Source organism: Ursus arctos, unplaced genomic scaffold (genome assembly GCF_023065955.2).
Source record: "Ursus arctos isolate Adak ecotype North America unplaced genomic scaffold, UrsArc2.0 scaffold_9, whole genome shotgun sequence".
Classification (NCBI taxonomy): Eukaryota; Metazoa; Chordata; class Mammalia; order Carnivora; family Ursidae; genus Ursus; species Ursus arctos.
The window spans coordinates 66,942,673-66,956,439 of NW_026623111.1; the positions used below are offsets into that span (position 1 = coordinate 66,942,673).

General features: G+C 37.5%; 1 protein-coding gene across 7 annotated transcripts in view; it reads left to right on the forward strand.

Annotated features, from left to right (window-relative positions):
* ARHGAP24 (Rho GTPase activating protein 24) overlaps nt 1-13,767 on the forward strand; it is a 484,560-nt gene that overhangs the window by 428,873 nt on the left and 41,920 nt on the right. For all 7 annotated transcript variants that reach the window (XM_044388111.3, XM_026509803.4, XM_044388115.3 and 4 more), the window contains one exon: nt 7,193-7,400. In XM_044388111.3, the coding sequence (XP_044244046.2) occupies nt 7,193-7,400 (208 nt within the window). The remainder of the gene's footprint in view (nt 1-7,192; nt 7,401-13,767) is intronic.

The window sequence follows — 13,767 nt, forward strand, 5'->3', positions numbered from 1 at the left end:
GACACTCAGACCATGGCTTTGTGGGAGAACGGAGTCTGAGCTGTGGAGTCCTTCAGATCCCGCACCAGTCTCAGTTCAGTCCTGGTGTGTGTGGCACCTTGGGAAATTTTCCTACTCCTCTCTGACTTTTTGGGATAGACACATCGTCTACAGCTGTTATCCAATATTATTTATAATAATAATTATTGTAAAATAATTATTTTTATTGTAGTGATTGTAAAAGTACAATCCTTGTTTGACTGGTGAGACAGAGTAGTCCAGTACAGATAGGCGTGTAAACAAATAATTACAAAGCAATGCTAAGAGACTGAAGCAGAAACATATCAAGCTTTGGGTCTGGAGCGATGAGGGAATGTTAGTAAAGAATTTACACAGGAAATGATATGAATTGAACCTTGCAGAATAAGTTTCCTTAGGCAGACTCATGATGGCAAAACCTACCTCCTAGAAGGGGGCCTAAAGATATGATAAGTCATATTTCACTTAGGAACAACTAATAGTGCGGTATAGACAGAGAGCGTGTTGTTTGTGAGCAAGCAGTAGAAATGAGGGTGGGTATGGCGTAGGGCCTGGCACACAGTGGGCGTCACCTAAACATTTGTTGATTGAATGGCAGATAAAGAGGCCGAGATCAGAATGTGGAGACTTTGTATTGTGTGAAAAAGAGTTTGGTTGGCCAGTGGGCAGCACTGGAAGAAATAAAGCAAAGGAATGTCATGATCCAATTTAAATATTATGAAGATTACTATGGCAGCACTTGCCTGAAATAAATACTCTGCTCTTCAAAAATCACTGAAGAAATATTGAGGATCTAGCCTAATGTAGTGACAGTGAGTTTGGAAGGGACCCATGTGGTGACTAAGTGAGGGTCATGAAGGAAGGAGGAATCTAGGCTGACTCCCAAATGGCACTTCAGATGTTCAGGGGGATAACCAAAACCAGGATTACAGGAAGTAGAACAGGTTTTAAAGAAAAGGTGACTTTGTTTTAGAAATTCTGAGTTTGGGAATGTTTAGAGATAGCTATGCTGAAGGGTCTAACGGGCACTTAGAAATCCAATGCCAAGGATTCTAAGAATGGCCCAAACTGAGATACAGATCTGGGAATAACTGATAGACAGTGAGATTACATGTAGTCAAGCAAAGAAATTGTGTCAAGTAGCATAAAAATAGGGCTGAGGACAGAACCCAGAGGACCAACAAATTTATGAGAAGGGTGTAGTAAGTAGCACAGTCAAGAAGGAGATTGATAAGAGTATTCTGGAAGGCAAGAACTATGTAACACAGGAGAAGCGTCAGGAAGAAGAGTGACACTGACAGTTTTAAAGGGAGTGAGGCATGAAGTAATACAAAAAGTAAATTTGGCTTTCAATGATTTGGCAACTAGGAAGTTGCCGATGACTACAGAAAAACCTCTTTTAGTAGAATGGCTGTCAGAGTCCAAATTGCAATAGGTTGGCAAAAGGACAGAAAGTGATGAAATGGAGCCAGGGTTATACTTAACTGGAAACCAAGGAGCAAAAAGAATAAATAATTGCGAGGCGCAGAAAATCCAAGAAGGTTTGGCTTTGTGTTTGTTTATTCATATTTAAGATCGGTGGAATATGAATACATTTATCTGATCACACTCAGTTAACTTCACAGGCTGCCTCTAGCTATTGAGTGTATAAATCACCCATAAAGGAGGAACCTCACAAATCCTGGAGGAGATTTAGATCTCTCTCTCTCTCTCTCTCTCTCTCTCTCTCCAGTTGGAACGGCCTCCCACAGGTATAATAAAATCACCTCTGTAATTTACCTTCTCAGCCTTGTGAAAAGGCACCTCCTTGGTGATGCTTTATGACACCATCAACGTACTTCCAAGGGAAGTACACATGATGTACCTTTGTCACCTAGAAATTCCGGGGATGGTTTTGTCAGGTAGTGTGAAACCTCCCCTGGAATTTAAATGGACATAGCTAGAACCGTTTGCATGACTCACATCACAGAGTATATCCTTGTTAATAATCTACTAGTCAATGTGTCCTTTTGCCCATGCTGCTAGTTGGGATAGGCTTATGACCTTTGTGCTTTCTTGTTAATCTTAAAATTTGAAGTTTCACCGCTTCCTCAATGAAAATGCTCAACAAAACAGCTTAAAAAAAATTTCCCCCTAAGCTTCCATGCAAAAAAACATGCTCATATAGGACGTCGATTCATATCTACCATTGTAAGACAGAGATGTTTGGGACATTCTATTTCCAATGCCACAAAATGGGAAGTATACATCTATTATAATCACTTACTAATTCTTTGCAAGACCAGAGTTAAAGCAGAAAATCATTAATTTTCCACAGGAATCTCTAATCTATTATATGCTTTAATTCTCTTCATATTATATTGCTAAATAGACATAGCTCTTTACATAAAGGAGATCATTGCCTTGGGCAGGATGCATAAGATGTTCAGAGTTTTCTCTTTCTCTATTTTTTTTTCTGATCTTCCTCCAAATTTGCATTTTCTCAGCAGATATTATTCCTGCTAGCGTGATGACAGACGTTTAGGTCAGAAAGCTGGCAAGCAGCAGGTTTCTTCCTCAGTAACTCATTTTTCAGCCCGTGTGCACACTACAGTGTATTGTGTAATAGATACAGAGTGGCTCTGAAATCCAAAAGCCTTGAACAAATCCTGGCTCCATCATTTACTAGCTGTGTGACATTCAGCAAGTCACTCAACCTTTCTGTGCTTCAGTCTCCTCCTCAGTAAAGTAGTGGTGCCCACTCCATAAAGCACCGATGGGAATGCAAGCTGGTACAGCCACAGTAGAAAACAGTATGGAGTTTCCTCAAGACGTTCAAAATAGAGCTACCCCATGACCCAGCAATTGCACTACTAGATATTTACCCCAAAGATACAGATGTAGTGAAAAGAAAGGGCACATGCACCCCATTGTTCATAGCAGCAATGTCCTCAATAGCCAAACTGTGGAAGGAGCCAAGATGCCCCTCAACAGATGAATGGATAAAGATGTGTTTCATAATAAAATGGAATATTACTCAGCCATCAGAAAGGATGAATACCTACCATTTGCACTGACATGGATGGAACTGGAGGAGATTATGCTAAGTGAAGTAAGTCAAACAGAGAAAGACAATTATCATATGGTTTCACTCATATGTGGAACATAAGGAATAGCTCAGAGGACCACAGGGGAAGGGAGGGAAAACTGAATGGGAAGAAATCAGAGAGGGAGACAAACCATGAGAGACTCTAGACTCCGGGAACCAAACTGGGGGTTACAGAAGGAAGGGGGGGATGGGGAGGGGGTAACCAGGTGATGGGTATTAAGGAGGACACTGTGGTGATGAGCACTGGATGTTATACAGAACTAATGAACTGTTGAACACTACATCAGAAACTAATGATGTACTATATGTTGGCTAATTGAACATAATAAAAAAATAAAATAAAATACAGTGAGTTTTAAATGAAAGAAATGCAGATAAACCACTTGTACTAAGGCCTGACATACATAAGTACATCTTCGCTATTATCACTTTTTAGAGCACAGAAATGATATTCTGTTTTATTAGTTTTTAGAATTTACTAATATTTTAAATTACTAGAAAATGAGAACATATGATCATTGTGGTTAAATAAAGAGGAAGTGGACTGGCATTTGGGAATGAGCAAAGGTTTTCAGGCTGAATGAATCTGGATATGGACTTCCATTCTGACACTTCATGTTGTGTAACTAACCTTGAGCTATTCGTTTAATCTCTCTGAGCCCCAATTTCCTCATGTATAAAATAGTTACCTCATATATTTATTATGAAAATAAGAGAATGTATGTCAAGGACTTAGTACATAATAGGTACTTAATAGATGGAAAGATGTTAGGGCTTTTGGCTTTTCGTTTCTTGCTATACTTCTTAAGTAAATTCTTACCACAACACAAAGCTGTATGTACAAAAAAGAAGGAAGGAACGAAGGAGAAAAGGAAGAGGAGAAACCAGAGTGGCCATAAAGCAAAGCTTACCTCTTCCTTTATCACGTCCCTAAGTTGTTGGGAAAGAAGAAATCCTGAGAATTTTAAGAAAAGAATGACTGTTTTTTATTACCGCATAAGATAACATCTTGGAAGGTTGGTTCTCATTTGTAGCACACATAGATGTTGAGTTGCAACATCTTTAGTAGGTTTTCTGCTGGATTTAGAGAGAAACTTTAGATACTATATTTATCCATCTAGAACAATAAGTGGAAAACCACAGATACATAAGATGTATTCCCAGATGTCGATATCGTTATTTTTTAAAATGAACTATTAGTGCCTTCGAAAAGCTATTTTCTTAATTTTGGCAGAATAGAATCTGAACATCTCAGGCAAATACGCATCAAGGAACTCCACGGGGGGGGGGGGTATTTAAAGAACTCCACAGAAAAAGAGTCAGTATTCTCCATTCATAATCAATTTTCAAGCTTCGTTATTAAAATACTAAAATATCTTCAGTCATTATGAGCACTGTCCGGGTTAGAATTCAGTATTGCCGCAAGCAACAGAAAACCCAGCTAACAGTGCTTAAACATGCATTTTTCTCACATTAAAAAAAATCGTAAATAAGGTGCTGCTGGTATTGGGTCAGTGGTTCAATGATTTCATCCCCATTGTCTCTGAATCTTTCAGGCTTTCCCTCACGATTGTTACCTAATAGTCAAAAGACAACTCTTAGATAAACAGGTAGCATGTCCAAGTTTATGGTAGAAAAGAGGAGAGATTGGCAATTCCAGCTTTCTCTTTCATCAAAAACAAAAACAAAAAATCTTCCTAGAGACTCCAAAGACTTCTTAAAAACTGGGAGAGCTATTTAATTATCTAGTCCCTAAAATGGAAATGACAAGAGAGAATAGGGGTATTAATGTCTATTGAGTTAGCAAACAATGTTTGACACACCATTGAGAAATTGCTTGTTCCAAAGTCTACAAATTTAGCTAAATAGACCTGTTACCTACATTAATTTTCCTGCCCTTAGAAGATGCCATTTTCTAATTTTACTTTCTGTGTTGTGGATATTAATATTACTTCACTTAAATTTTTTCTTAAAGCGAACATGTGAATTCCCTTAATACTAGATTTGATATCAGGTGTTGAATCGTTTGGTTTGTTGTTGTCTTATTGTTTCTACCAGAGCTAAAAATTTTCTCTTTGGTAACAGTCATTTATTGCTTAGAATGTGATAGTTTTGCATTGCTGAACCCATACATAAATTATTTTACAGATACGGAGGTAAAACATTTGTTTTTATTGTTAAATCTTAACCTAATGTTTTTGAAATAATTCCCTAAGTATTTTGGAGTCTCACATAATTTCAACATGCAACACTCATTTTTCTTTCCATTTTATGAAACCGTTAGACCATTAAAACTATTTAGTGATATTCATCCCATCTGGGAACATCGGAGTGACATTTGCTTTGGCTTCCCGCCCCTTTTTTTCTCATAGGTTGATCATTTTTGCCAAGCTACCACCTGATATTAACATATTTTGGAGGCATTCTTTATTTTTCTTTCTTTCTTTCTTTCTTTCTTTCTTTCTTTCTTTCTTTCTTTCTTTCAGAAGCCAATAAAATGGCTACTCTTTGTTGAGAGAAGAAACTTTACAGCACATTTTGAGTAAGTTAGTGTAAAGGCTCAGTGGGCCAGCTGGTGGGGCACCAGCTTGTAAGAAGTCCACAGTTAGGGTATTGCTGGGTCCCACTTTGTGCAGCCAGAACCAGATGAGATGAGAGCACTATTGCCCTCTTCATAGATACAACCCACCATTTGCTTGTTAGTGATAGATAGAACAATATTAGGGTCCTTCTTCATGCCTAAAGCTGCTTTTGGGGCTAGCATATTGCAAGGGTCCAGTCCCTTCCATGCAGCCATCATGGCCTCCATTTCCAGCCCAGTCGTCTGTTCATCAGTAGGAACACCACCTCCAGATGCTATGGAGTGCACAGCGGAGACTCCCCTGGGACTGCAGGCCCTCAGGGCCCGCAGGACCAGTGCTCCAACTCTACAATTTAACCTTGAAGCCATCACGCCCACTACAAACAGCCTAGAGGAATTGTTTCTTAATCATTGGGTCCCAAGGGCGAATAGTGGGTATGTTCAGCCCCAAATGCATGCCACAAGAAATTCATTCTGTGTGGTTATTTTAAAATCATTAATAAAACAGAGCAGAATTGGCCTGCTTTTTATTACTACCATGCGCCAGAAGTTCTAGACAATGTGTGATAAAGTATGCCTTCCTGTCTGTCCGCAAGCCACCATGATTCTGCCTCCTCACTTTTGGTATGCACTGCGTCATAATTCAAATTTTTCCCTTTCAAATAAATTAACAGTTTAGGGTTTAAAAAAAAAACAAAATATTTCTGTCTGAAACATTTCATGTAGATGAAAACTCTGGGCATTTTTAGCCAGTTTTATCACCTTGATTATAATCATGGCATCGTCAGTTGTTGGAAAACAAAAGGTGAACAGAGAAATGAACAACATTTACAGTAAATGATAATTGGATATAAATTTACAACTGGGGGCATCTGGATGGCTCAGTCTGTTGGGTGTCTGCTTCGGTCAGGTCATGGTCCCAGGGTCGTGGGATGGAGCCCCGCATTGGGCTCCTTGCTCCGGGGAGCCTGCTTCTCCCTCTCCCTCTGCCTGCTGCTCCCCCTGCTTGTGTTCTCGCTCTCTCTCTGTCAAATAAATAAATAAAATCTTTAAAAAAATCAAAAAATAAAATAAAATGACTATTCAAATAAATAAATAAATAAACTTATAATTGTAGCAAAAAGTAGAATTTGACTATTCTCTGCAGAATATTTCTGCTTTTCAATACAATTCCTTTCCCAAAAGGAAAGAAAAAGAAGACCCAAAACTAAACTTTCATTTATTGCAATGTTTCTTATATCAAAGTGACTATCTCTAACTTCCTATGTCTATTTGGTGTGGGAGCTAAATATGGAATATAGGGGGGAAGGGCAGCATAAGGCAAAGCCTTTTCCTTCGAAGAATGTGTATCATGGATTTGATTCTATAAAACTGCGAAGTACTGATAGTTAAATGCTTACCAGCCTTTCAGTCTTTGTTTTTCCTTTATATTAAGTTTTTTAAAAAAGTAACCAAGTGGGGTGATATAAATTCCTCAAATTCATTGTGATCCTTTGTTTCTCCAGGCATTTTTGGACAGAAACTGGAAGACACCGTCCGTTACGAGAAGAGATATGGAAACCGTCTGGCTCCTATGTTGGTGGAGCAGTGTGTGGATTTTATCCGACAAAGGGGGCTGAAAGAAGAGGGTCTCTTCCGGCTGCCAGGCCAGGCTAACCTCGTTAAGGAGCTCCAGGATGCCTTTGACTGTGGAGAGAAGCCATCATTTGACAGGTAGATTTCAAGATTTCACTAATCATCCTTCCCTGAGAAATCCAAAGGGAACAGAAAGAATGCAGTGAGCTGAGATGATAGAACCTTAATTGATGTTATAAAATGGCTTTAGAATATGGATTATATAGCCACACAAGGATGAATTGTTTTGATTAACTTACAGTGTCAAAAATTTAACACTTGAGACGTCTTTCTCCTCCATACTTTCTGTCCCCCTCAAAACATGATTGTTTCTTCTTTTCCTTTGGTTCTAAATTAACAGTATTAAATTTTTGCATTAGAAAAGTGAACTTTTAAAATGGGAGTCTTCTCTTGTTCAGTGTTTTTTAAAATTCTTTCAGCTAAGAGATATTGAAAGTATTAATAAGCAGAGATTGGGATATAGGCAATGTAATGAAAATAACTGTTTTTAATAATAATAAAAGCATTATATTTTTAAATATATAGCTCCACCTTAAAATGGAGTAGATTTACAAGGAAACAAGAAGTATAGCATGATGACATTCAGGGAATAAGGGAAGTTCCAGGAAAGAACATATAAAGCATCTATAATTCCACTAATTAAAACTTAAATATTTATGGTAATATTTTGAAAATTACCTCCTTCTCTTCACTTTTCTTAGTTAGTAGAAAATAGTATTTTTTATCCTAATACTACCAATTTAGCATAGTGTAGCAGATATTTTTCATATTAATATTTGAAATATCCCCAAATTTACAATATATTTTAACTGGCTATTTGATGGTTGGCAACCTCTGTAAGCATAATTTTTCCTATCTAATATTTCGCTCTATAAGCATATTGTTCATAACCATTTCAACAATTGGGACATTTGTGTCATCACTTTTATCACTATAAATAAGGTCATAGAGGATATCCACTCACATAAATATTTTCTTTTTTTTGGGATTATTTCCTCAAGAGAGATTCTCAGTATTGGATGTTGTGGATAAGAATAGTCTTAATCTTGAAAACTGAAAATTGCATGCTTAGTATTATTTCTCTTTGAAAGCATAGAATCAGCACATGGATAAACACAGATCTATGGAACAGATAGACAAGAAGACACTTGAATATATGCTATAAGACAAAGGAAGTATCTTTGAGAATATAGACTTTTGCTAATAATCCAATAAATGCACATTAAATCATTTAATGCCCTTCCACTAGTCACATTAACAAAATCTTGAACAATGGTATTACTCAGTGCTAGCAAGGTATGTTAAGGTAGGCACCCTGATGGTGAGAGTGCAAATTATTATAGTCTTTCTAAAGAAATTTGGTAATATCTTTCAAGACTGTTTTAGCAGGAAATTCTAATCCTAGAAAAAAATCAGATCTGTGGGAAAAAACTTAAGTGCAAAGTTGCTTATTACAATTTTTATAAGAGTAAAAAATGAGCACCAATCTATTATCTCTAGCAGTAGAGTATTGTTAATTAAATAATAGTGCGTTAATACAATGTTATACAATTATTAAAATTTTGGAAAATGCTAATTATATGATAGTAAGTGGAAATAATAAATGGAAAAATAAGACAGGCTCAATTAATTGATTGAAATCCTACCTGTTTACAGAAAGTATTACAGACAGTTTGTAGACATTCACAATTTATCTCTGAAAGATAAAAATTAAATGTGGAGGCAAAGAAATGAATTCAAAACCAGAGTTGGAGAGCAAATTTCAAAAACACAGATATCCTTTTGGCAGGGGAGCCCTGTGTCTTATTCTATACTTTGAAAAAGAAAACCTAAATAGTAGTTGCAAATTCAGGCCTATTCACAAGTCATACATAATGGTTTATCTAGAAGAAATGCAATTTTTTGATTTTTTAAAATTCTTTCAATTTCCAAAATTGAAAGAAATTTGTCCAGTGGGATCCTCATAATAAATTATCATATAATGGGATAAACAACATCTTCTACAATGAACTTCATGTGACATTGATAAGTTTCAGTGGCTTTTTCTTATATATGCCCTACTATGTATGCAGATGACATTATAGAAAAGTATATTTATTAAAAATTATTTTACAAATTAAAAATTACATCTATGATTTGGTTTTTATAACAAGATTCTTACTAATATGAAAGAATGGGGGGATATTTATAAGTTTTAAGATCCTATAAGAAAAGATATGCTCTGTAAGCAATTATCTCCAAATCATGTTCTTAATAGTGAGCTGATAATGAAATAGTGTGCAATCTTTATATAAAATGATTCCACTTATAAAAAAGTATTTATTTTTTGTATGAAATACATAAATGCATAAACAGACTGAAGAAAAGGTAACAAAAGATAAACATTGATTTTGTGGGATAGTGAGTGATGTTTTCTTTTTTTTTTTTAAATATTGTGATTCCAAGAAGCATCCATTACTTTTATAATCAGAAATTTCATCTGAAAGATTTTTTATTTACCTGGGGATTTCATGCTACATAAAAATCTCCTTATCTTTAATTTCTAATGAGTGATTACAGAAGCTACCTGTCAACTAGAAAACCTATAGGAAAGAGTTGTAGCAAGTATTTGAATGTTAGCACAATATGGTAACGCCGCTAGCATCCCGCGAGGAGAAGGGGAGTGTCCTTCAATTGCTCAGTCATTCAGTGTTTCAGGTTTCTACTCTTGGGTAACAAACCACGCCAGAATTTTGTGACTTAAGTAATAACAACCGGTTACTGCTCCTGGTTCTGCACTCTGGGCAGGAGCTGGCCGGGATGTGCTCCCTTCTCCTGCACGTGATGTTGATTCACCAGATCAGTTAGGGTCTGAAGGATGCAGGATGGTTTTACTCAGATGTCTGGAGCCTTGTCCGAGGTGGCTAACATGGCCGAAGGCTGCTTGACCTTTCTTTCTCTCTCTTTTCTCCTTCTCTTCCCCTCTTCCCTCATGCCCTTCCCTCTCCTCTCTCCCTCCATGTCTCTCTCTGTCTCTTTCCGTGTAAATCTCGCATCTAATAGAGCTGCTCTGCATATGGCCCTTATCCCAAGCAGACTGGTCAGACTTAGTGACAGGATACCTCAGGGTTCCAAGAAAATGAAAATGGCAGTTTGTGAGCCTCACAAGGGCTGGGTCCAGAGGACAGTGTGATTTTTGGTGCAGTCTATTGGTCAAAGCAAGTCACAAGACAGCCAGCCTACATTTGAGGAGAAGGGAAATAAACTCTGCCACTTGATGGAAAGAGGGGCAAGCACGTAAAGAGACGGAAGATTTGTGGGAGGCAATTTTAGAGAAAATCACTATAGCTTTAAAGTCTTGCAATCAAGTGGAGTAAATCCCCTAACTTCGTTCTTTCTCAAGATTGTTTTGCCTATTCTAAGTCATTTATATCTCCTTAAAAAATAAAAGAAAGAAATTTAGCATATGCTTGTCAATTTGCACAAAAAAGTCTGTTAGGATTTTGATTGAAATTTCATTGACTCCACAAATCAACTGGGAGAAAATTGACATCTTAAAAATATGAAATCTTCTAATCCATAAACATGGCCCATCTCTCCATTTCATTAGGACTTTTTGCATTTCAGCAATGTTTTGAATTTTTCAATGTTCAGATCTTGCTCCATTTTGTTAAATTCATCCTCAACTATTTATAGATGCTCCTGTAAATAACGTTGTTTTAAATATTTTATTTTCTAATCTCTCACTGCTGGCTTGTCCAAATACAATTGATTTTTTTATATATAGATCTTTGGTCCTACTGACTTGTCAAGTTCCTTTATTAGTGCGAGGGGGACTTTTGTAGATCCCTTAGGATTTTCTATGTACATAATCTTGTTGACTGTACATAGCGAGAGTTTTATTTCTTCCTTTTCAATATGTAGGCCTTATAGTTCTTTTTCTTGCCTGTTCGAAATTGCTAAGAACTTGTCCACCACAGTAGTGAGTGGACATGCTTTTCTTGTATGTAGAGGGAGGTTTTCAGTCTTTCACTGCCACGTGTGACGGTAGCTATAGGTTTTCTGTAGATGACCCTATGAGGTTAGAAAATGTATTTTTATTTCTAGTTTGCTGACATTCTTAATAATGAATGAGAATTATATTTTAAAAAATCCATTTCTTTTTGCATTTATTGCAGAAATTATCTGATTCTTCCCTTTTGTGATGTTAATGTCCTGAATTACATTAATCTATTTTCAAATGTTAAATCAACTTTACGTTGCTAGGATAAGCTACATTTACTTACGATGCATTACTCTTTTTATATTTCTGTATCTGACTTGCAAATAATTTGTTAAGGATTTGGGGACCTATATTCATCAAGAGTATTAACCTGTAAATTTCTTACTGTATCTTCAACTAGTTTTGTTATCAGAGAAATTCTGGCGCCCCTAGTAGTTGGCAAGTGTCTCCTCTACCTCTATTTTCTGAAAGAGTAGGTGTATTTTGTATTATTTCCTCCATAAATCTTTGGTAAAATTCACCAGTGATGTCATGTAGTCCTGAAGTTCTCTTCATGGGGAAGTTTTGAGAGATGGCTTTTCTAATCCTCCTTGTGTCAGTTTTGCTAATTTGTCTCTTTCATGACATTTTCCCGTTCCCTATAACTTTTAAAATTTATTATCATGAAGTTGTTTATAATTTTCTTTTTTTTGGTAATGTCTGTAGACTTTTTTAGTGAAGTCCTCTCCTTTACTTCTGATTTAGTGATTTGTCACATCATTTTTTTCTTAGTCTATTTATGTGTTATCAATTTCATTAAGCCTTAAAAAGAACCAGTTTTAGTGCCCTGAATTTCTTTTAAAAATTTTTCTCTGATACTCCGTTAACCCTGATGGTTGTTCTTTCCCTCGTAGCTGTTTTGTGTTTAGCTGCATAAAGTGTTACCCTCTGCTGGCTCATGTTGGTGTTTAGGTGAAGACTCAAGAAGACGTATATGTCGATTTCAAGAAGTCCTTTTGTGCAAGCTCCCTCCTCTCTAGTAGTCTGCATCACAAATGCCAGCTGCTTCAACCTTTCCAAACTGTATCTCTGTCTCTTAGCTCAGTGAGACCGCTGTTCTCTCTTTAGGGTTCCCATCCCTGTCCCGGGCTCTGATACATGACAACGCACAAGGCTGGAGTAATCATAAATTTACCTCGTTTGATTCCATACTCTCAAGGGTCACATTTTTGCACTATTGTCCAATATCTTAAAAAAAAACTTGTTTCATATGGTTAGACTAGTTTTCTCATTTTTAATCACAGATACAATACCTGTTATCCTGTGAAGACTGTGAGCGGATTCTTATCCACAGTTCTGAACTCCTGCTGGACATGTGTTCTCAGGGCCTCTCCTCTGGCGGGTGGGAAGGTGGGAAATGTGACTAGGTTAGGGCTTGGTTCTCTAACTTTTGACTCTTCTCTACTCTTTGATCTACTGTCTAGAACCCTGGTTTTGCTCCATGAGACGACTTCTCCCCCCCTCCCCCCCCTATGAAATGGCTCACTTTTTTAGTTGAGTAGTTTCTCAGCCTGCTTCTTGACTATGGAAAGCTGGGGTCTCAAACCCTCTTTTCATTTTGAACTGATACCGTCCCTTTTATTCCAAGCTGCCATAGTTTCTTTAAAAACCTTGGAAGTTTCAAATTATAATCCTCTTGCTGAAACAAAGTCACACCCGTAACTCCCTTTGTATCAGGTCCTGCCATAGGGAGTCCATGAGTCAGCATTTTATGGAACAATCTTAAGATTCTTTCTAAATCTTCTTGCGTTGCTGAGAATCTCTGAGGTGCCACCTCCAGTCTTTCAGAGGCTTTAATGAAGAATCTTAAGTCACACCATCATCTGGTCTTGACCTTCAGGGCATGTTTCACTGGCAGCACTGGATTTTATCTTTGCTCTGGGCCGTTTCCTCCTTTGAGAAGATTTCGCCAGCTGGAGACACTGTCCTGGGGCCACTATAGTTTCTCTAAATTCTTCTTCAGAGTCGAACAGTTTCTAATTAGCTTCATCAGGAACATGTTCGACGTTCTGAGTTACAGCAGCCAAGGGTCTTGCACATTTTTCCACCACTGCTTACTAAGCTCTGGAGGCTCACCTTTCTCTAGCTTCTAATGGCAATTTTCTCATTGCTTTTCCAGCTCTGATAGTCTCCTTACGACCGTGCAGACACTGCCTGGACAAAGCCAGTGCCATACATTAGAGTTTTGTTGTAGCAACAGCCAATTTCTGGTTCCAGGGGCGGTTTCAGGTATCTCTTGCTGCAGAGCAAACCGGTCCAAAGTTTTTGGTTTAAAAACAGCAGCAACCTTTTCAGATTCTGCATTTGGGGAGTGCTTGGCAAAGACATGGCATCCGTTGCCAGCATCTAATGTAGCCGCGGTATCCTAGAGAGCTACCTTCCAAGCCTGGTGCCTACGCTGGGCCGCCGAAGTGGCTCATGGCG